The following is a 22,592-nucleotide window of genomic DNA, read 5'->3' as shown; positions in this document are numbered from 1 at the left end:
GCCGAGGTAAGTATCTAATGTCAAACTCATTAAATTCTACCGAGCACCTGACGAGTCGTTCGGATGTGTCGGGTTTGTGTAGAATCTGCCTTAGTGGTTGGTTGGTCAGTACTTTGATTGTGTGTGTTTGGAAGTATGGTCTTAGCTTCCTTGCTGCCATTACTAGAGCATATGCCAACTTCTCCATTTGATTATACCTTGTCTCTGCTTCGTGCATCACTTTGCTGACGTAGTATATCGATTTCTGTAAATGGAGCCTTGCTGTCGAAGACTTCGAGATCAGGATTCTTACGACCTTTGGCTAATTCTTCAATCTGATGATCAATTTCCTCAAGTTTACGCTTCATGCGCTCGCCCTTTTTGTCTTCTTTTCTTTCCCTGTGCCTTTTATGTTCTTGTAGAGGATTAGAAGCAGAGTTTGATCGACTCTCGGATCTTTTCTTCTGCTCTTGGTGCTTTCCCTGGCCTACGATATTCTTTGGGCCTTGTTGTCGGTTTACCGATCTCAATCGATCCCTATGGCAATCATGGCTTGGTGATGGAGATCGTTCTCGACGTCTGTTTCGACTCATTGAAGGAGACAGGTCATGATTGTGGCAGGAGTATCGACTGGACGAGCGCGAGCGAGACCTGAGATTGTCGCGTGGCTCTTCGCGCCTGTGAGACACTCCCTCTTTTTGCATGTGTAGCCCTGGGGACAGTGGACAAACAGGATGAGGGTTGGTGAGGATCTTGACTTGGTTAGACAGATCGGCCACTTGTTGCAGCATGTGATTGAACTGCTCCACTGGGAGCTGCATGACGGGCGCGGCCGATCGCTGCTCTTCTAGTCCTTGATCATCTGGACGGACTTCAGCTACGATCTGCGAAGTTAAGTGCCTGCTCTTTGGAGGAACCTTGGAAAACAGAGGGTCTTTAGGTGGCCGCGGGGAGTGGGCACCTCGCCCCGATCCTGCACCTTGACCTGAACCCGTGCGGTTGCTTTTCTTGCTTGCCAAGTGGGAGATTGGGGACAACTTTTCATTTGTGTCCCACAGATGGCGCCAAACTGTTGTGGTGAAAAACAGTCAATGTGATGTGGCAGTTCAGGAGAAGCGAGCATGGCTGGGATATGATCGGATATTGGAGATGTTGGTCCGATCGTCTGATAGAGAGGGTCCTGCGCTCAGATGAGTCCTGCACAAGGTAGCACCTGGTCAGAAGGCCAGCCCGGGGTATAGTCCCGGGGCGGGCCCTTTGACACTCAAGTCGGTAATGGGCACTAAGAAAGAAACCAAAGCTGTGAATAGTGATTTCTTGGGATTCCCCCCACCCCCCCCCTCCCCTTTGAGCCTTTAGTGGCTTTTTATAATAGGTGGTTATGGCTGATTTACCTCTTTACCCTTTGGATAGGTGTCACACTGTGGTTGGGCGGAGAGTCAATGTTTCCTTTATTTTCTAGGATTATCTTCTTAATTATTCACTTGTAGCGGGGGTAATTAGGGTACGCCACTAGAGGACACGTGTCGCTTCCTGGTTGGATGATCAATACTGGGTCCCATCATGGAGTTACTTTCGAACCAGATGTAGAAGATCGCTGTTTGGAAGCATAGTTTGAGGGTGGTGGAGGTTTGGCCATTGCCTTTAGCTTTGCCTGGAAGCCATTCTTCTTCTTGAAGGATCGATCTTTTACGACTTTTCCGAATGTTGGACCGCCACAGAATTGAATTCCAAATCCACCTGGAGTATGAACACCTGAAGAAGAGGTGGTCAATTGATTCTCTCGCTGATTTGCAGAGGGGACAGCAGAGGTTTCTATTGGGGCCGAGGAAGCATTGCCTGTCTCTGGTTGGAAGCCTACCCTGCAAGGCGAGCCAATCAGTGAAAGCAAATTTTGGAACATTACCAGGAAACCATAATGATGCTGCCCAACTGGCCTTTTCGTCTTTTTTCCAGATGGATTGCCAGGCTGACTTGGAGTTGAATTTTCCAGAGGGGGAGGGCTTCCACGTAGCATTGTTTTGAGTAGCAGGGAGAAGAATAGCAGACGAGGTGATGTCTTTCCATTCTCTAAGGTGAGGTTGGTCAAGGACGGGATTCCAGGAGCTACCTGACAGAAGTTGGTTGAGATGGATATTCTTGGGATAGATAGTGAAGTATCTGATGGAGGGGAGGTCACTAAGAGGACCATTTGGGTGCCATGGCTGCTTCCAAAAATCAATTCCCTTACCGTCCCCAATGGCGTAGCAGACCAACTTCTTCATGATCCTCGCGGGATTGTAGAATACCCCTGAATCCCCAGGATGGGGAGCTTGGCATCTTCATAGTCCAGAGGTTCTGATTTCTAATATACTTGTGGGTGACCCAATCAGCCCATAGAGAAGATTTCCCATAGGCAAGGGCCCAGAACAGTTTCATTTGGTCAACTTGGTTTATATCTCGGAGTCGTCTGAGCCCCACTCCACCTTCAGCTTTTGGCCTGCAAAGGGAGTCCCAGGCAACAAGGTGCATTTTATGGGATTGACCCGAGCTAGACCAGATAAATCTTCTGAAAAAAATTTCAATCTCGTCCAAGGTTTGAAAAGGGACATTAAAGGCAGTAGACCAGTAAACTTGAAAGGAGATAAGGACAGTTTTAACAAGTTCAATTCGGATAGGTTCTTATTGCTCTTGGAAGAGAGACGTTTTCTGATTTTAGATACGAGGGGGGAGCAATCTCTGGCAGTGAGTCTAGAGGTAAAGAGAGGGAGACCCAGATATTTAATGTTGGGGGGGGGGACACCAGGAGGGATCCTGAGGATGGAGCTAATAGTGCTTTCCTGGAAATTGTTGGCATTGTTGAATAAGATTTCACTTTTATGCCTATTTAGTTGAAGCCCCGAACAGTGGGAGAATCTATCGAGGCATTGGACCAGGGCTCGGTGGTCTTTTAAATGTTTTAAAACCAAAGGTGATATTTAAAAAATAAAAAATTGGCCAAACTATAGATGGCTCTTTTGTAAGAATGAAAACTCATTCTTTAATTGGATGATCCAATTTCAAATGTGTTTTAGATCAATACTTATTGAGTCAACTACCGAGTTGGGCGAGTTGTTGAGTCCATTCAACATTTTGTAAGACCGAAAGCCATCTACTTGAAAAAAAAGAAGTAAGCATTTATCATACATTTCATCAAAATCCCATACGGACATGCAATCACATTTGTGAAGATCTATGGTGAGCAGAGCAATTTTTTTTCATGAGGTTCAAAAGAAGTAGGAACGGGGCACGCACATGCACTCAGGCACTGGATACGCGATCACATCGCGGCCTCTCTTTTTGGTCCTTAACTCTGGCTGCCCAACTGATTCTTTGTGCAATTGCTTCATGGCAATGCGGAACTTGACATCCGAAAGTGACGTATCCATGAAGAGCGGAAGCATTCCACGCTTGTTCGGCCTTATGTATTTCTTGTGGCCGGCATAAGCTCGGTGGCCCTGCATGTTTTTGAAAAAGAAAATCGGAAACTGAAAACAGGAGGAACATTTGGAACTTTTTTCTCATTCTCACTAATTGTTTGTGAACTCTGCTTGGCTAATCTCTATGTATACACAATGGAGAATCTGGTAGTGCCCCACTGTTTTACAACGAGGCCGTGCCCCACTAAAGCATTCCTTAGAATTTAACACTAAATCATAGCTATATATGCACTACAATATTTAGAAAATGGGGCGAACCCACCTTGTCTTTTTTTATCAAAATCAACCATCAAAGGCCAGTAGCCAATTAAAAATAAACGACAAGGCCCCAAAACATGGTGGTGCAACTATCAGTAGCCTAAATAATATACAACAATAACAATAATAATAGTAATAATAGTAAATAATAGTAATAGGGATTTACAAGGGACCATCGCAGATGACATTTCGCAGACAGGCTGTTGCATGTGAGAGCAGCCACCTCAAATGAATTAAATGAATAAGACAAAATCATAGCCTGTGTGGCTGCTCTCACATGCAACAGCCTGTCCGGGAAATCCCTTCTGCGATGGTCCCTAGCAAATCCCATGATATTCACATGCCCTTCCCTTTGTTTTCTCAAAAGACAATGGTGGAAACAATGCATCTATTTTTAGGAAAAGACAAATAAAAGGGGGTAGAAATATCACTTCTAATAACAAAAAAAATGAAGAAGAAACTAACCTGCATGACCCGTCCCATGTTTCCACCATGGGATGGTATGAAGACATCACTATTCAACGAAACTATGTAGTCGATGGCGGCGAGAGCCGATGATCTGCTGGCAAATGGGGCCAGTTCTCCCTTGGACGCCAACATCTCTTTGTTGATCATGTTAGGAAACTCCCCCTTGAGAGCCTGCAGTGCTCGTTCTCCGCCGAATGGCTCTCCTCCTGCCAAGTACACTCGAGCATTTCGAGGAGCTCCTAATGCCTTCAACATGCTGTAGCAATCCCACCACGTACAAAATTTTTAATTTGCATACAATCTTTGGCAATGCTTAATTAATTTTGGCTGATTGATATTGGCACTACCATGTCTAAGATAATTCAATTAAGTCACACTTTGTCTTTTCAGTTTTAATTGGCGTATGAGAGCTTTTTTTTGGCACTTATAAAAAAGAGCTTTTTGGGTATCATAATGACCTTTGACAGCAAGTTAAAAAATAAAAGACAGGGTGAGTTAGAGCAAATATCAAAACACGGTAGTGCCAATATCAGCGTCCTTAATTTTTCTTAAACATAGAAGTCATAAGTTGCTACGTACATTGCGACTTCTAGTCCGTTCAGAGGACAAAGTCCAGCCAATTTCCGGCGATGGTAGCTCATGTTCATCTTCCCCGTGAGAAGCTCCGGCTGAAACTCGCGATCTTTGGTGATGATGTTATCATATTCGAAGCCTAAACCAGGCAGACATCCGGTTCTGACCCATACATCCTTCTCTAGCCGGAGATGCAAGGCCATGTAGGGGCCTTTCGTCCACATTCTCCTTGCCAGTCGATTTCCGACCTCCTCAATCGGAGATGCAAACCTCAACGCATGAAAAGCTACCTGTGCCGAAAATGTAAGATTCCGGTTAGTGGGTCAGAATGAGATTTTACTTGATTTACTTGATCAGGTACACGCCTTATTGCAAATGCAACTGCTATCTCATACAATTCTAGATGATTTTCCAAAACTAGTGAATTACTAAAAAATATTAAGGGCATGCATGTTTGGCATTGAAAAAATATTTCATAGAATATTTGTTAACCTTGTGTAAGAGAGGGGTGGGAGAGAGATAAATTTGAGGAGGGAATGAGGAGAGCACGGGAGGGAATGAGGAGAGCACGACTGGGGACAGGAAAACATGGAAAACTAAATAACTATAGTAAACAAGATATATTTTTCTATCTACCACTCTCATCTTGGGTAAACACATATTCCATGAATTTTATTTTCATGGTTGCCAAACATGCCTTAGGTCCTGTTTGGATTGCTGGAATTTTATGAAAAACATTGGAAAGGAAAAATATTTCCAAGTTTCCTACTTTTTACCTAGGAAAAAAGATGACTTATAACCAATCCAATTCAATTTTTACTTGCGGGGACTTGCAATTTATGCTTATAAGCCTTCAGATCAATCATAATCATATCATTTCCCACTAAATGGTAGAAAGAACAAATTTTCTAAGGAAAACATTTTCCATTAGAAAGGTTTTCTTGCAATCCCTAAGCAGGGCCCTAAAGATAAGCGATTCATTGCCCAATTTTGGTTTGGATCTGTTATTTTCATCCCCTGTTTCAAGTCTCGAGTGTCAACTCCCTACTTCCCGTGCGTTTTAGAATTTGAGAAGGATTTGAATGGTTTTCAAATGCTAGGGTTTTACTTTTTCTCTGATGGCAAGCCTGTGTGGTGCCTTAACATGCTGTATGCTTAGGCTAGCCTTCTCCGGTACAAGGCTCAGAATGAGGAGCACTTTTTTAATACCAACTGTGTTCCCATGACACTAGGAACATAGTTAAAAGCAAGGTGTCATAGTGAGATTGAAACGTGAACCGAAGGAGCCTACTCCTAACTAATCGAAGTATGAACTGAACCCAGCCCAGAAGCTTGCTCCTAACTAATCGGAGTATGAACCAAACCCAACCCGAACCAAGTGAACCAATGAACCATGCAAGTTGTCATAATGGAAACATTTTTTTTACACAGCACCTAACTACATTCTTTTTATGCCCTGTTTGACAACTGATTAAGTCCAAAATATTACTATTGGACTCAAAATTACATTTAAATTTGAGTCTAATAATAGGTTTAGGCCTGACAATCCGTTGGCATAATCTGAAACGAACAGGGCCTTAGTAGGTTAAGCTGGGAATGAACCTGGGACCTCAAGGTTGGGAAACAAAGCCTCAATCATTGAGCTACAGGCCCAACCCCCACCTAACTACACTCAACATCACTAAAACAAGTTTATTTGCTTGTGTGTTATGGTTACATGTATGAATCAATGAAGTAAATTCTAAATAAATATTTTAGCTTACAAGCATTATTACCTTGCACCGAAGTTTCTGAAGGTCGAGGGGCAGATTTTTAGACAGCTTGGAATCCAATCCCTTCAATAAGAGTACGCCATCTTGATTTAACTGTAAAAGGAAAAAAGATAGTTACAATGGAGACGGCTGATCTAGTGTATGTTCTATAGACTTTATACACCATACATTCGATGTATATACCATTACGAGGCCCTCATCACAACATGATGATGTTGCTGAATGAGCCAATCATTATGGGTCATATGATTGGCCAACGTGGAGGAACTGTGTTTTTAGCATTTTTAATATGGTTTTTGTTCTTCTCTACTTACTTGTTTTAGGAATCTGGTGCGGATCCATAGGGGAGAAACGTCAACAGGAATTCTGCTCTCAGCTGCAGGATTCAAAATCAAATGCCTCGAGGGTAGGGACGTAACGATCCGAACATCCGATTGCAGAGTTCTTTTGAAATGTTCAGCATCGAAAATCTCTGAAAATTCGCTGCATGATTCACAAAATCACAAAACAAAACTGTTAGAATTTTCTTTTTCCGTTATGTTTCAATCCCTATAAACACTTTTTCATTTCCTAAATGACAAAAATATAAAAACACTTTTTTATTTCCTCTGTTTTACCTCTTTTTTGCGTTTGTTCATGAACAGCTTAGGCAAACCATATAATGGACATTATAGTGAAGTAAGATTTTATTAGAAACTTGATGTAGATATTTTTGAAAAATTAAAATATTGTAAAACATCAAAACTCAAAAATTAAAGATGGCATCTGCTAAACCTTTCTCAGAATATTGTATAAAGGATTACAAGAGGGTATCAGATCATCTTTCTCTATAAAACATCAGTGAAATACTACAAATTTCCCCAAATTGAATTAAGAATGTAAAATAAAGGAAGAAGAAGCTTAGTGCACTTAAAGTCCAAAGTGTTTACTTTTCGAAAACTTCCATGAATTTCTACAATACTCTTATTAGAACAAGATTTAGAAGAATATGTAGTCTTTATTTTTCTTCCAAAAACCCCATTAAAACAGAGTATACACAACAAACGAAGGACTTGAAAAGGAATAAAGAAAAAGAAAACGAATAACCCCCAATCTCAATCCAAATAAAATTTCTTTCTACAAATGACTAGAATTTCAAGAAACCCACTTCGTAAAATCAACAAAATAAAAGAAATTCCTGAATTTATTTTAAAATAACTAAAGAAATCGTTTCTTTCTTTTCTTGTCTCTTGTTCTATTCATACCTTTCATCCTCCCAAATCTGATTAACCTGCAAAATAGGCATAACCAAAGCTGCTTCGAGAATCCTCGCGATAACAACAACATCAACAATCTGATTCCTTTGTTGATTCAATCCACCCGATACAACAGCCATCAAGAACTTCCTCTTCTCCTTTACAATCCTCGCTGAGGGCTTCCTATAATCAATGCTGAATCTGAGACAAGGTCTATATCCAGACCCATCAGGCTGCCGCCAAAATTCACGCTCCTCAGAGGTCATATTCTCAGACAACTTATGAACCGGGAGTGGCGCCATGAAGCTTCCAGAGAAATGGGGTTTGTTGTAATTCGATAAGATTTTTGACAGGGGAGAGAGAAACAGAGGAGAAGAAGAGAAAGAAGGAACATTAAAGGATGATGAAGGGACCATAGAACATTCTTCAGAGTGTTGTAAAATGCTGATGATTGAAATTGCAGAGAAAAGAATGAAGAGGAGGAGGAAGAGGAGAAGAGGGGAGTTGGGTGATGTGTTGTGGTTGTTGTTGTTGTTAGATTGTCTGAAACTTTTCTTGGAGAAGAATAGAAGGCAATTGGATGAAGAAGGTGAAGGATAGTAAAAGAAATGAGAAGGGGTGATTGAGATGAAGGAGTTCTTGTAGTTCTTGGATCTCGCCATGGGAATGGGTTTCGGTTCTTGAAGGAAGCTCTGCTCGGTTTTCTTTCTTTGAATGGTTGTAAAGTTGGGTTCAGTAAGCAAAGAGGTTTTCGTATGTAAAGTTGGGTTCAGTAAGCAATGGTTTGTAAATTTAACCCTCAGCATTGGATTAAATTTCTAAAGTACCTCGGATGGTATTTGACGGCAATAAACGTGGAGAAGAGAACGGTGGGCCCCATTTCAACTGGGCCTGCAACTTGCCGTACGTTATGCGTCATTTATATTTGTGAGTGCCACTTGCAGTTAGTTTTTCTTAAGTCACCATAATTAGCAACTCCATTTTAAACGGCGTTTTTCTTTAAAAAAAAAACGTTTTATTGGGTTGCCCTATAATACTCCGTTTAAAACTTTTCAATAACAAAAATTCCATTTTTTTAGAAAAACGTCTTAAATACGTTTTAAATGCCTTTTAAATATATTAAACGGGTTTTTTTGGCCTAACTATCCTACTTTACCCACTATTTTATTTCAATGACAAGATTTTAAACGCATCTGATGGGGTATGAAAAACAACAACTAATTACCTGTCGACACGTGGCCCCAGAAGGGCCCAACACAAATCCAGCATCGGCCCAGGGGCAATCCGGTAATTACCTAAGAGTAGGTAAACCTAAACCCACAAAAGGGCCGATACCTGTCCTGGGGTAGGTAATCCAACCACCCCAGGTCTCCCTCTATAAAAGGCCTCTCAAGGCTCAAAGCAAGGGTTAATAACTTCTAAGCTACCACTCCTTAAAATTTGGCTCTGCACTCCTGCTCATACTGACTTGAGTGTCGAAGGGCCCGTCCGGAGCAACGACTCCGGGTTGGTCTTCTGACCTCGTTTGCTCTTGTGCAGGACTCAATTTCCTTCACTTCGGCTCCTCGGATCCTCCAGCTCAGCTCTTACGTCACTGCCGTATCTGTTACCGATTTTAGGCCTAACAGATTGGCGTCATCCGTGGGACTCTGAACTAAAGCTATTTGAATCCCCTATACAAAATGGCAGGGCGGAAGGGTGCTCGGGTACCAACTGCACGAACTACCCGAGCTGTAGTACATCGCGGGGTTTGAAGTGACCGAATCGCTTCGCAGGTAGTAGCTCTCATTCAGAACACCTCAATCCCACTCCCGCTCCGGATCAAGTGCAAGCTCTCTTCCAACAGATGACTGCTCTTGTCGATCAATACCAACATCTGATCCAAGCGCCTCCCCAGCATCCCCCAGAGGCCCCACGACCTGTACAGGAAAGGTCGAGTGCCCACAGGGGAGAGCCAACGCGCCTTAGTGAAAACTAGACCCACCACTCCCCAAGGCGAGTCCATCATTCCAGAACCAGGCAGGCCCATACAGAGCCTCGCCACTGCCAGAGGTCACGATCTCGCTCCATGTAGAAGCACAAAGCCAAGGAAGACCGAGCGCCGCGGGAAAAATCCCGGCATCATCGAAGGAGTCCGGAAAGTCACTCCGGCTCCGCCATGAGCCCCTCAGTAGAGAAAAATAAGTCGTTTGGCCGAGCAGACCAGAGGGCTGACCCAATGTTACGGAAGATAGAAGAGATAGACCACCGTATAGAAGAGCTGGCAAAGGATCAAGGCCGGCCCGCTGTAAAGACGTACTCAAGTAAACCTCCGTTCACCGATAATGTTATGAACTCGCAAGCACCCAGAGGGTTCAAAATGCCGACGGTTCCGCAATATGACGGAACCACCGACCCTGTGGACCACCTGGAGACGTTCAGGACTATGATGCTCATCCACGGCGCCTCTGATGGATTCCTCTACAAGGCATTCCCGACCACACTGACCGGTGCAGCCCGGGACTGGTACTCGAGGATCAAGCCGAACTCCATTAGCAACTTTGAGGACTTTGGGGACGACCTGGTCTGCCATTTTATGAGCAGCCGGAGGCCGAGGAAAACAACAGCATCCCTGATGGCTTTGCGGCAGGAGGATAACGAACCTCTAAAAACATTCGTGAGCCGCTTCAACAGGGAGGCCCTCCAGGTGCCAAACTTGGACCCCTCAGCCGCAGTAAATGTGCTCCTAGCGGGCACAAAGTCTAATGATTTCCGGCGATCAATAGCTCGCCAAAATCCGCACTCACTGGTGGATCTGATGGCTAGAGCCGAGGAGTACGTAGTCGTGGATGAGACTCTGGCAGCCTTAAATTCAAACCGGAGGAGGACCTTTGAAGAAAAGAACCCTACCAAGCTGCGTAGGGATGATAAAGCCCCGAGAAGAGAAACATCCCCGCAGAGGAGGGAAGAGAATTACACCCCCCAACACCTCCAGGAGAAGCATACTGGCCGCAATCGAGGGAGAATAATTCGTAAGATGGCCAACCAGGATGATCTCAAAAGAAAATAAGAGAGACAAGTCGAAGTATTGTAGGTTCCATAGAGACCACGGGCACGACACATATGAATGCTGGCAACTCAAGGAAGAAATCGAGCTGCTGATTAATAGGGGGTACCTAAAAAGGTATGTTAAAAGTAATGGTGACGGAAAAGAGCGTAGGGGGAGAAGCCCTCATGGCCAAAGCCCTCGACGACCCCCACCGTTTCTTGTGCGGAACTAATCTCCTCCGTCGTCCAGTCCACAGCCGGAGATACACCGATCCTAGCCCAAGGGGGTCATCAACAAAATTATGGGCGGACCAGCCGCCGGGGGTACATCATCTGCTGCTCGAAAAGCCTACGCACGCCGAGTCAACGCCATGCACACGTGCAGCAAGAAGATGAGGACAGAGAACGAGATCTCCTTCTCAGACGCAGACCTCGACAACTTGATACTCCCCCATGACGACGCCCTGGTCATAACCATGCTAGTCGCGAACTGGGAAGTGAAGAAGATCCTCGTCGACAACGGGAGTTTGGCCGACATTCTCTACTACCATGCATTCGAGCAGATGATGATAGGAAACGACCGCCTAAGGCCGGCGAACTCCGATCTGTTCGGTTTCTCAGGGGAGATCGTGAAAGTGGAAGGACAGATTGAACTCCTAGTCCTCGTCGGAGAGCCGCCCTGTCAAGCTTTCACAATGGTCAACTTCCTGGTAGTGAGGGCCACTTCGGTCTATAACGCTATCTTGGGACGTCGAGGTCAGAACCTCATCCATGCAGTCGCCTCAGCGTATCACCAGAAAATGAAGTTTATAACGCCAAACGGCGTGGGCGAAGTCAGAGGAGATCAACCACAGTCCAGAGAGTGCTATACCATGGCACTGAAAGGCAAAAATGCATCAGAATCGTTGCCAATTGAGCTACTTGATCTGAGAGACGAAGCCCAGCTGATTGAACCCGCCAAAGACCTTAGAAAATACTATCAATAGCCTGCCGCCCGACACAAAAGCGGATGCCATTGTAATTACGCTTGTGTGGATAATGAAAAAAGGCTACTGCTTCTTTGCGAAGTTCCGAGTTCCTCAGATCATGCCGCTGCTTGGTTCACCCCGGCTCGTCTCCACAAAGACCGGGAGCGCACTCCTGGTCGGGAACGGGCCCACGCAGAAAAACCAAACCATCTCAGAAACCCAGTTCACTAAAACTTGGGTACTCGCTGCTTGGTTCGCCCCGGCTCACCTCCACAAAGACCGGGAGCGCACTCCTGGTCGGGAACGGGCCCGCGCAAAAAACCAAACCGTCTCAGAAACCTTGTTCACTAAAACTTGGGTACTCGCTACTTGGTTCGCCCCGGCTCGTCTCCACAAAGACCGGGAGCGCACTCCTGGTCGGGAACGGGCCCGCGCAGAAAAACCAAACCATCTCAGAAACCGAGTTCACTAAAACTTGGGTACTCGCTGCTTGGTTCGCTCCGGCTCGTCTCCACAAAGACCAGGAGCGCACTCCTGGTCGGGAACGGGCACGCGCACAAAAACCAAACCATCTTAGAAACCCAGTTCACTAAAACTTGGGAACTTGCTGCTTGGTTCGCCCCGGCTCGTCTCCACAAAGACCGGGAGAGCACTCCTGGTCGGGAACGGGCCCACACAGAAAAACCAAACCGTCTCGGAAACCCAGTTCACGAAAACTTGGGTACTCGCTGCTTGGTTCGCCTCGGCTCGTCTCCACAAAGATCGGAAGCGCACTTCTAGTCAGGAACGAGCCCGGGCAGAAAACCAAACCCTTGCAAAAATCCAAGTTCAATAAAACTTGGTCATCCGAAGCCGTTCAGAGCATACATGGCCAGATATGATATTTCACTTCAAAATCCTGGTCGTCCTAAGCTGTTCCGAACATCTTCAGCCAGACTGGATATAACGCGTGGGTAAAACTTAACCTTAAGAAGGGTAAGTTGTAGCTCATCTGTTTTTCAGCCGACCTGAGATGGACGACCTGAAATGGCTGCCTGAATCAGTTTCCAGTTCATCCGTTCCTCAAGCTGACCAGGATATAGGGCAATGCGCTACAGGACAAAACTCTGGTCATCTGAAGCCGACCAGGACTCGACGTGATTCGCTACAGGACAAAATTCTGGTCATCTCAAGCCGACCAGGATATAGCGCAATGCGCTACAGGACAAAACTCTGGTCATCTGAAGCCGATCAAGACTCGGCGTGATTCGCTACAGGACAAAATTCTGGTCATTTCAAGCCGACCAGGATATAGCGCAATGCGCTATAGGACAAAACTCTGGTCATCTGAAGCCGACCAGGACTCAGCGTGATTTGCTACATGACAAAATTCTGGTCATCTCAAGCCGACATGGATATAGCGCAATGCGCTACAGGACAAAACTCTGCTCATCTGAAGCCGACCAAGACTTGGTGTGATTCGCCACAGGACAAAATTCAATTTTGTCTTTTAGCAGATTGCGCTATATTCTGGTCATCTCAAGCCAACCAGGATATAGCGCAATGCACTACAGGACAAAACTCTGGTCATCTGAAGCCGACCAGGACTCGGCGTGATTCGCTACAAGACAAAATTCTGGTCATCTCAAGCCGACCAGGATATAGCGCAATGCACTACAGGACAAAACTTTGGTCATCTAAAGCCGACCAGGACTCGGCGTGATTCGCTACAAGACAAAATTCTGGTCATCTCAAGCCGACCAGGATATAACTTGATTTGCTAAAAGACAAAATTCTGGTCATCTCAAGCCGACCAGGATATAGCGTCATCCACCCAGAAGGCTTAGCCGGACAGATTTCACTCCAAGGTTCTGCCCATCCCAGGCCGCCCAGAAGGTTTGGCCGGACAGATTTCACTCCAAGTTTCTGCCCATCCCAGGCCGCCCAAAAGGCTTCGCCGGACAGATTTCACTCCAAGTTTCTGCCCGTCCCAGGTCGCCCAGACGGCTTAGCCGGACAGATTTCCCAGGCCGGACAGACGGTTTAGCCGGACAGATTTCCCAAGCCGGACAGAATATGACGCGTCCGCTAGACGACAAAAATCAGTCCGGCCCAAGCCGGATAGATTCTTCGGACAGATTTCCCAGGCCGGACAGACGGCTTAGCCGGACAGATTTCCTAGGCCGGACAGACGGCTTAGCCGGACAGATTCCCTAAGCCGGACAGATTGCTTAGCCGGACAAATTTTTCGGACATATTTCCCAGGCCGGACAGACGGCTTAGCCGGACAGAATATGACGCGTCCACTAGACGACAAAAATCAGTCCGGCCCAAGCCGGACAGATTTCCCAGGCCGGAGAGACGGCTTAGCCGGAAAGATTTTCCGGACAGATTCCCCAGGCCGGACAAGCTTAGCCAGACAGATTTCCCAGGCCGGACAAACGGCTTAGGCGGACAAATTTTCCGGACAGATTTCCCAGGCCGGACAGACGGCTTAGCCGGACAGAATATGACGCGTCTGCTAGACGACAAAAATCAGTCCGGCCCAAGCCGGACAGATTTCCCAGGCCGGACAGACGGCTTAGGCGGACAGAATATGACGCGTCCGCTAGACGACAAAAATCAGTCCGGCCCAAGCCGGACAGATTTTCCAAGCCGGACAGACGGCTTAGCCGGACAGATTTGCCGGACAAATTTCCCAGGCCAGACAGATTTCCCAGGTCGGACAGACGGCTTAGCCGGATAGAATATGACGCGTCTGCTAGACGACAAAAATCAGTCCGACCCAAGCCGGACAGGACTTAGCCTTACAGATTTCCCAGGCTGGACAGACGGCTTAGTCGAACAGATTTTCCGGACAGATTTCCCAGGCCGGAAAGACGGCTTAGCAGGACGGAATATCACGCGTCCGCTAGACGACAAAAATCAGTCCGGCCCAAGCCGGACAGGACTTAGTCAGACAGATTCTTCGGACAGATTTCCCAGGCCGGACAGACGGCTTAGCCGGACAGATTTTCCGCTCCGCTTCTGGCCGTCCCAGGCCCGGCAGACGGCTTGGCCGGACAGGTTTTCCATCGAGCCGTCCCGAACATCATCTCGTTCTTCCGTTCAGGAATATAACTCATCGCACTTCCCCAAATCACTACAATGACTTGGAGAACTGGGGGGCAACTGATGGGGTATGAAAAACAACAACTAATTACCTGTCGACACGTGGCCCCAGAAGGGCCCACCACAAATCCAGCATCGGCCCAGGGGCAATCCGGTAATTACCTAAGAGTAGGTAAACCTAAACCCACAAAAGGGCCGACACCTGTCTTGGGGTAGGTAATCCAACCACTCCAGGTCTCCCTCTATAAAAACCCTCTCAAGGCTCAAAGCAAGGGGTAATAACTTCTAAGCTACCACTCCTTAAAATTTGGTTCTGCACTCCTGCTCATACTGACTTGAGTGTTGAAGGGCCCGTCCGGAGCAACGACTCCGGGTTGGTCTTCTGACCTCGTTTGCTCTTGTCCAGGACTCAATCTCCTTCACTTCGGCTCCTCGGATCCTCCAGCTCAGCTCTTACGTCACTGCCGTATCTGTTACCGATTTTAGGCCTAACAGCATCTTTTTTTTTGTTTTCGTTGAATAAATACCGAATTAAACTCTAATATTTCCCGTTCCGTTTTTTGTGTGGAACCACGTTTTTCAAACTATGGTCACCATTGTATATCTGGCTGTTTTGTTAAAGGATCTAGACCGTCCATATAGTGCGGCCTATAATGATTAGGAGGGCATGCAATTGAAACCGAGACCGTTGATCTTGTAGAATATCATGAGATGACAAACGTAGTCTTGATCCACTCCAAACAGGTATATCATGTGTTAGATAAAAGTAGACAAAAATCAACGGTTCACTTTTCTTGGAGGAACCCTAAATTAGGCTTGATAGATCAAAGGCTTGGGATCATCTGATCGAAGCGTTCTCAAAAGCATTTCACCAGATATATGGTCAACATTTATGTCAACGGTCTGATCATGTAAATGGGGTAATCATAAGGGCCAATAAGTGTCTTTCACGAAAAAAATGGGGTAATCGTAGGGCAAATAAGTCTCTTTTAGGAAGGATAATAAAAGTAACTTTCTTTTTAGCAATTTTTGTAGTTTACATGTATAATTTTGTGTTAAACCGTCCATCAAGAGGCCATATATCATGTAATGGACGGCCTGGATACTCCGAAAGACAACCACGTGCGTAGCGATGATGTACCATGAATCCATCTTTGTTCACTGTGATCAATTAGAAATGACATCGGTAATTAATTGATAGTGCCCAAAATCCGACTGCACATACTAGCTGGGTCGAGCTTGTGATCCTACGCTCACAGAAAAAGCGTCAGTGAGCCCGGAGTTGTGGCTCCGGGCGGCCACTTCGACACTCAAGTCAGAGATATGCAACACAGATAATGGATGATGAGAAGGAGTGAGGGGCAAGATAAGTTACCAGCGAGATGGAGAGAGATTGGGTTCAATCCCCTTACTTGAGTGCGTAGGTGCCCTTTTATAGGGGAGGAGACTCACGATGTCCACGACGCCAGTCATGCCCTTGATTTTGTCCATGTGGGGCGTAATGGGCGGCGGTTACAATCGTGGCGGCGTGATTCCCTAGAATTTTGGACAGAGATGGAGGGTGGTAGCCTTGGCGGGAATCTTTGAATTCCTACAGGGCGTATTTAGCGCAACGATCACCCGGATTGGTTGCTTGATGGCTGGATATTAGCGGTTGTGTCTGACGCGCTTGAGAGTTAGTACTGATAGTGGGAGTGGTTGTTTTAGCAAGATGCGTAGTACAGATTTGGCGGGAGAGTTAGGTCGGCACTAATGATTTGCCGGTTTGAGTTTATATTAAGTGGGTCTTGTTCATGGGGTTGAAACGAAGGTCGGTATCAGGTATACCAATTTTACCCCTAACATACTGCCCCCGTACTTCCTTGTTCTGTTATGCGGGTCGAGGAAGTAGTTAAGTCTTTAAGAGGTTATCCGGTACCAATCTCGTTGTAGCAATTGTCCTATGATAATGGAGATGAAGTGCTTTTGGGGGGGACTTGGAGTTTAAATGCGAAATTGAAGTGTTGCATCGCTTGATGAGTCGAAGATTCTTGATGGGATTGTGCATAATAGGGCGCGATTTCCTAATCGATTTTCGCTTGGTTTTCCCGCTGTGAATTTTGAAAATCGGCGGGATTATTAAATGTCCAGCCTGGTTTTCCCATCCCCATTTCTATTTAAAGAGTTGGGAGGAGTCATCTCTCACCATTTCCTCTCCTTCCTTTCTCCTCTCTGTGATTTCCTTACTTCGTCGTTCATGTCTCGAGAATAAGCCGTCAGAAATCAACCGGCCGCGGGGGAAGGCAGACACCACGATCAGGCCGGAGAACCAGTGGCCAGGCAAACACGAGGGTCTCAAAAATGGAAGGGGGCGGCGACGGCGGGAACTGGTTTGCCGGATATCGTGGTTCCGATTGCAACGATTCCGGCGGTGGCGTCGTCGGTGACCAGAAAAGGGAAAGAGGAGCATTGATCCTGGAGGGAGAAGAAGAGGAAGCTTGAATCCAAAGATCATTCAGATTCTTAGGATCCTAATATTGGCGTTTCCGTCGACAGAATCCCTACCTACGCCGCCAACTACAAGCGGTCTCTAAAGTGTGCGAAGAAGAGGGGATACGATGTAGCTGACCAGATCCTCCAGTTGGGGGTGGAGATTCTCCGTCTGTGTACGAAAGTGGAGGAGTTGGAGGAAAAGAACGCAGCTCTGAAGGCCCAGCTTCGAGGGATGTTCGAAGGCGTAATGAAGGTCGGCACCGCGGAACATCGGCAGGAAGCCTTCCCTGAAGAAGATCCGTCAGAAGAAGACCCCGAAGAGAACCCCGAGGAAGACCCTGAAGAGGATCCGACAGGGTGATTATGCCATTGTTATCAGCCATAATCTTGATAACGGCACCACCAGAATCAAGCGTCCTTCTGGAGCCGATAAGATTGTGCCAAGTGGGTGCCGTGGCATGATGGGTCACGAAGCTTAGTGTCTTTTGTAGTTCGGTTGAGTCTCAGCTGTATAGATTTTCCTTTATTCCTTATAATTGGCCTAGTAGCCCTCCTTTTGTAGAGATTTATCATATTTGAATGAAAAGTATATTCCTTTTCTTACTTCACTGTTTTCATACGACGTTTTGTGTTGGTCGATACTAAGTGATGTGAGGTCTTTAGCGTAATAGCGAAATAATCGTCAGGTACCGGATTATGTGAGGATTGTTTCCACGACTCTGCCTTCTTAAATCGGTACCGAATCACAAGCGCGGTTTACATGATTGATTTTTACTATGGTGCCCTTTTGTGAAGTGTCTCGTGGAGATTGTCGGTACTGACCCATTGACGTAGCTTGTGCCTATTGTGTGTCCGGGCCAAGTATTTCGGAACAACCATCGGTACCTGGAGAAACTTTCCCGATCTTCGTCTTGTGAAAGTAGTGAGTGCGGAGTGTCGTGTCATTCGGAGATCTCTCGAAAGGATGGGTGGGAGAGTCGTGCCGCTTCGATTCTCTCATAACGGCGGTTTTGGTGCTTGGGCCATGATGATTGAAACTGCGCATTTATTGTTTCAATAAATGTGCTCGAGTGAAGGGGTGCCACGTGGCGGTTTCTGTCAGAGGGTCGTGACCCTTGGTTTCCCGCCCAAACGCCTATAAAACCCCACCATTTCCTTTTTATTTTTTAATTTTATTCCTTTCTCTCTCTTCTCCGGCGAGTTCTTGAGCTTTCCGGCGAGAAATCTTTTCTTCTCCGCTCGTTTTCTTTTGCTCTCTTTCTCTCTCTCTCCGTTTCTTACTTGCCACCTGTTTTCTTTGAGTTCTTGCGGGTTTTTCTTGATTTGGAGGAGTTTATTCACCGTTGGGAAGAGCTTCCCAATTTTCGACGAGTTTTCTCTCTTTTCTCCGGCGCTGGTTCGTCTTCTCCGGCGGATTCTCCGAAATTTCGCATTTGCTACGGTGCGTTTTTTCCCTCAACTTTGCATTTCATTTCATTGCTTCCTTTTTTCAATCATGTCTGAGGGCACAAATTCCCAAAACACATTCGAAGAACCCATTAGAATAGCTCTTCCTCCCCTAACATTCGACCGGAGGAAGAGGAAGTCGAGAGTGCCCCGGTACCGCCAGTGGGGAAGTGGCGAAAGATTCAGGCAGAAGGGCGGAGGTCCGGCTGAGAAGGCTGCCCCTGTTCAGAAGAAAACGGGGCCCGCTCAGAAGAAGGCGGCACCGGCCCGCAAGAAGGTGGTACCGGTTGTTAGAGTTGGTGCCCTAAAACCCAGTATATTTCGTATATTAATTAATAAAAGTTTTTTCATGACGATTTATGGGTACTAAAAGTTAAATATGTGTGACATGCTACTTGTTATTGACATGTATTTGTCCTTAGGTAGCAAAGTAGAAAACCCATGCTCATGGATTCACATATCCTAGGGAGCAAGGAGATATGGGATTCCGGTTCTTTGCAGACCTTAATAGTTCTTAGTTGGGTTTGAGGTTGGACACCTCCAGTATACAACTAGCATCTATCTTGCCAACATGCACGAGATGTGCAGTGACTTATCTCAATCACTCGGGTGTGGACCCTAAGCAAGATAAAATGGGTACGACAATGAGATTACGTACTGAACAGGATCACATTAGAATAGCTTGTGGACACGAGACAGTTGAGCTATTCTACCAAACAGGACCCTTTACATATCCTTTGACCTGAGGGGTCATATTGGTCTGTTGACGAGTCACTCACTCTTAGTTTATCTAACTGTGATTCTCTTAGAGTCACCAGAGGGTAGTACTGAAGTGTTGGACAAAATTTCAAGGTCAATAGTGATACCCGACATGGAATCTCCACCTATTTTCTAAGATAACATCTACGGTTTTGGTCAAAACAGCAGGCCTCGAAAAATACCTGGCCAAGTGGATTTGATAAAGTATATATCAAAAGGATTTCACAAAATAAGTTTTGAAATGGTTTTAGCAATTGCATTTGCAGGCCAACACTGCGAAAGGTATACCGTGAGTGAGCCCAAGGGTAGTTGATGTCCATCCCCCATATGATTCAACTCAGTAGATGTGGACTTGGAGAAATGACTTGCACATTTGATGTGATTCGAGATATGATGATTTGATGGTTATCTTCAGCGTTACGTCTCCATGGAGGCCACTGACTCAATGCGAATGTAGTTTTGGCTATGGAGCAATAATCATAGTGCGGCCCACATGTGGGTTCTGCAAGATCTGTCGTTGAATCCCTGCTACGATCTCACTCACTACTCGATTGACCTATTATAATCTATTAGATAGAGGTTCCGAATTTATTTAGTTGCTTACACGAACTAGTTTCATGGCATTGGATGCATTGAAAGGATATACACAATGTATATAGTGTATTACCCATAAGGGTATTTTTGAGAATATCATAAATTATATTAGAGCTTTAATCCTATTGGATAGGATTGGATTGCATAATTTAATTGGGAATTAAATGTGAAATGCAATGTGAATTTGAATTGGATAAGTGGACCCACATGAGACTAATTTGGGTGGGACCCATTACCACACACCCCATGTGGTGTGCCATTATCAATTTGGAATTTAAATAATATATAGAATATTATTGCTTGATTTTTTTACTCAAATTAAAGCAACACGTGTGAAATTAGAAAGAGAGAGAAGAACCAAGCCAAATTAGAAACTAAGGAACCACATGGGCAACCCAAGGGATTGCTTGGACAGCAAGCAATCCCTATGGGACGTCCCATATGGGTTTCCATAATGGAGAGTTGCTTGCTTGCCCAATTGGTGCTTCTAATTGTGGCTAGTTTCCATTATTTTTTAGATTTCTCTAAAAACTTTGGATTGTGCATATGAAAATTGAGAACTCTATAAATATAAGACATAGTTTTAGAGTTTTCAAGAGCTCCTTCATAATTCCATGTGCTGGAAATTGCTAGAGACACCCCAAATTCTTTCTCTTCTTCTTCTCCTTCAATTCCATCAACTAGTTTTGCCTTTTCTAGATAAAAGACAAACACCCAACCAAGCTCCATTGATCTAAATACATATTCCCACAGTATATTCTGATTTAGATCATATTATAAAGTGACCAAAGAGTTGTACACAAAATCCTTTATGCAACAAAAGGAATCCATGGATTCAACTTACAGCTTCGCGTCGATTAGATCGCTGACGAATTTTTGAGGAGTAACTCAAGCGGATGAGTTTTTTTCTTCATAAAGGTATTTATATTTATGTTTATCAAATCACAATAAAAATCAAGTCGTCCCTAGAAATCCTGGGTTAAAGCAAAAATTTTGTTCTTCACGGTTTATTCTTCTGCAACGTGTAGCGATTTTGCTCGGGGTTTTACAACCAATCTAACAATTGGTATCAGAGCTAACTAGGGAATAGATTATGAGCCTAATGATTAAAGATAGATCATGCGGTGTTCCACTGTGAGTCCGAACGTTTATCCTGGCTATCCGAGGTTCCTAGTCTTTGTGTGTTTTAATAAACATATGACTGTTTGTCGAAAAATAGCAAAACTGATCCGCATGGTGAATTTCTAGATTGATCGCTTTACGTGGTTGGAAAGTAGACTTGAATACGAATCCAACGCATCACCATTCATCGAAATCCAACGAGCGTTTTAGGAGATATGATTTTTTAAAGTTTGGAAAAAGTTGTTGGAACTCAGGAAATTATTCCAAAAATTAATTTGGGTTTTATTTCTCGACCCCAAATGTTTTCTAAAGCCTATAACCCAAGCATAGACTTGTCAAATAATTTCTTGGGGTGTATGTAGCATGATCAGATCCTTAAGAAAGTATTCGAGTAACTATATTCAACTCAAAGTTACTCGAATGGTCATGCTATCCGGATTGTGTTCCCGGTATGGAACAATTTTGTTTTTTCACAAATCAAACGATCTTGTTTTCATGTAAAATTTTATACGCTGATTTATCAAACCATATAAAAATATTCTATGATGTTTCTAATTAAAATCAGGATGGTTGTGTGTTAATCAAAATTAAATTAACTCGGTTTTGTGCAAATTGATCGCTATTGGTGAAAGATGGGCAGAAAGGAGATTGAACCTCAATTCATGCATGAGATGCATGATCTCTCTATGGATGTTATGTTCTGATGTTTTTTATATTATGGTTTGTAATATTAAAGTCCGCAATGTAATTTAATAATTTCAGCTTTTAAAGCTCTCCCTCTTGGTAGTTAGGTGGACGATTGGTTTCCCATGGAGATTGATGATGATGTATAGATTACCTAGGCTAGTGTAGAACACTCGGGTAGTTTATATTTATTTGTCCAAGACCAATTGAGGATGAGATCATTATCTTGGAGCTCAAAAGATGGATCGTGGATACTGCGGATCTGATGATTGCTGATGTTATTTTTCTTCATATAATGAGGCAAATCTGATTACACTCATTTGGGAATTTATTTTGAGGCCAGCAAAGTTCCCCTTGTGCCGTTGCACAAAGTTGCCCATAACTCACCCTCAATTTGGCAAGATGGTGGTGTAGGAATTCCCTTATTCAAATAAGGTTAGAGGGAGAATCCTTATGATCCAAGATGCCAAATTGGATTTCATGGATGGTGTGGTTTTTTTTATTTTCATGATTTGTTTGTTTGATTTTCATGTGATGGATGTCATGGTTTGGTTTGCTATGTATGTTTTACTTTTGTGCATTGGATGCCCAATCAAACATACACAATGACGATTGTAAATCCCACATTAAATAACCCTCTTAGTAATATTAAGTTGATAAACGGGATTAAGTCTGATGAACACATTT

The 22,592-nt window shown here is 44.7% G+C and overlaps 1 protein-coding gene across 1 annotated transcript; it reads right to left on the bottom strand.

Moving 5' to 3' along the window:
* Window positions 1-3,117: 3,117 nt before the first annotated feature.
* Window positions 3,118-8,497, bottom strand: LOC143860937 (O-fucosyltransferase family protein). Its single transcript, XM_077371799.1, has 6 exons — window positions 7,753-8,497; window positions 6,823-6,991; window positions 6,512-6,601; window positions 4,743-5,026; window positions 4,161-4,419; window positions 3,118-3,455 (listed from the first exon to the last, which is right to left on the bottom strand). The coding sequence occupies exons 1-6, from the start codon at window positions 8,403-8,405 to the stop codon at window positions 3,225-3,227; spliced, it is 1,686 nt and encodes a 561-aa protein (XP_077227914.1). The 5' UTR covers window positions 8,406-8,497; the 3' UTR covers window positions 3,118-3,224.
* Between the last annotated feature and the right edge of the window lie 14,095 nt (window positions 8,498-22,592).

Source organism: Tasmannia lanceolata, unplaced genomic scaffold, assembly GCF_043159265.1.
Source record: "Tasmannia lanceolata isolate RefF3 unplaced genomic scaffold, GAP_Taslan_0.1 ptg000037l, whole genome shotgun sequence".
NCBI classification, from domain to species: Eukaryota; Viridiplantae; Streptophyta; class Magnoliopsida; order Canellales; family Winteraceae; genus Tasmannia; species Tasmannia lanceolata.
This window is presented reverse-complemented; position numbering and strand designations above follow the sequence as displayed.

Bases quoted from the DNA above. Each gene is read 5' to 3' on its own strand.
- LOC143860937 (XM_077371799.1), bottom strand. From the start codon at position 8,405: ATGGCGAGATCCAAGAACTACAAGAACTCCTTCATCTCAATCACCCCT. The intron at 6,602-6,822 runs GTAAGTAGAGAA...TTCCTTTTACAG, and splicing joins GCACCAGATTCCTAAAACAA to TTAAATCAAGATGGCGTACT. The intron at 5,027-6,511 runs GTAATAATGCTT...TTTTCGGCACAG, and splicing joins TTCAGAAACTTCGGTGCAAG to GTAGCTTTTCATGCGTTGAG.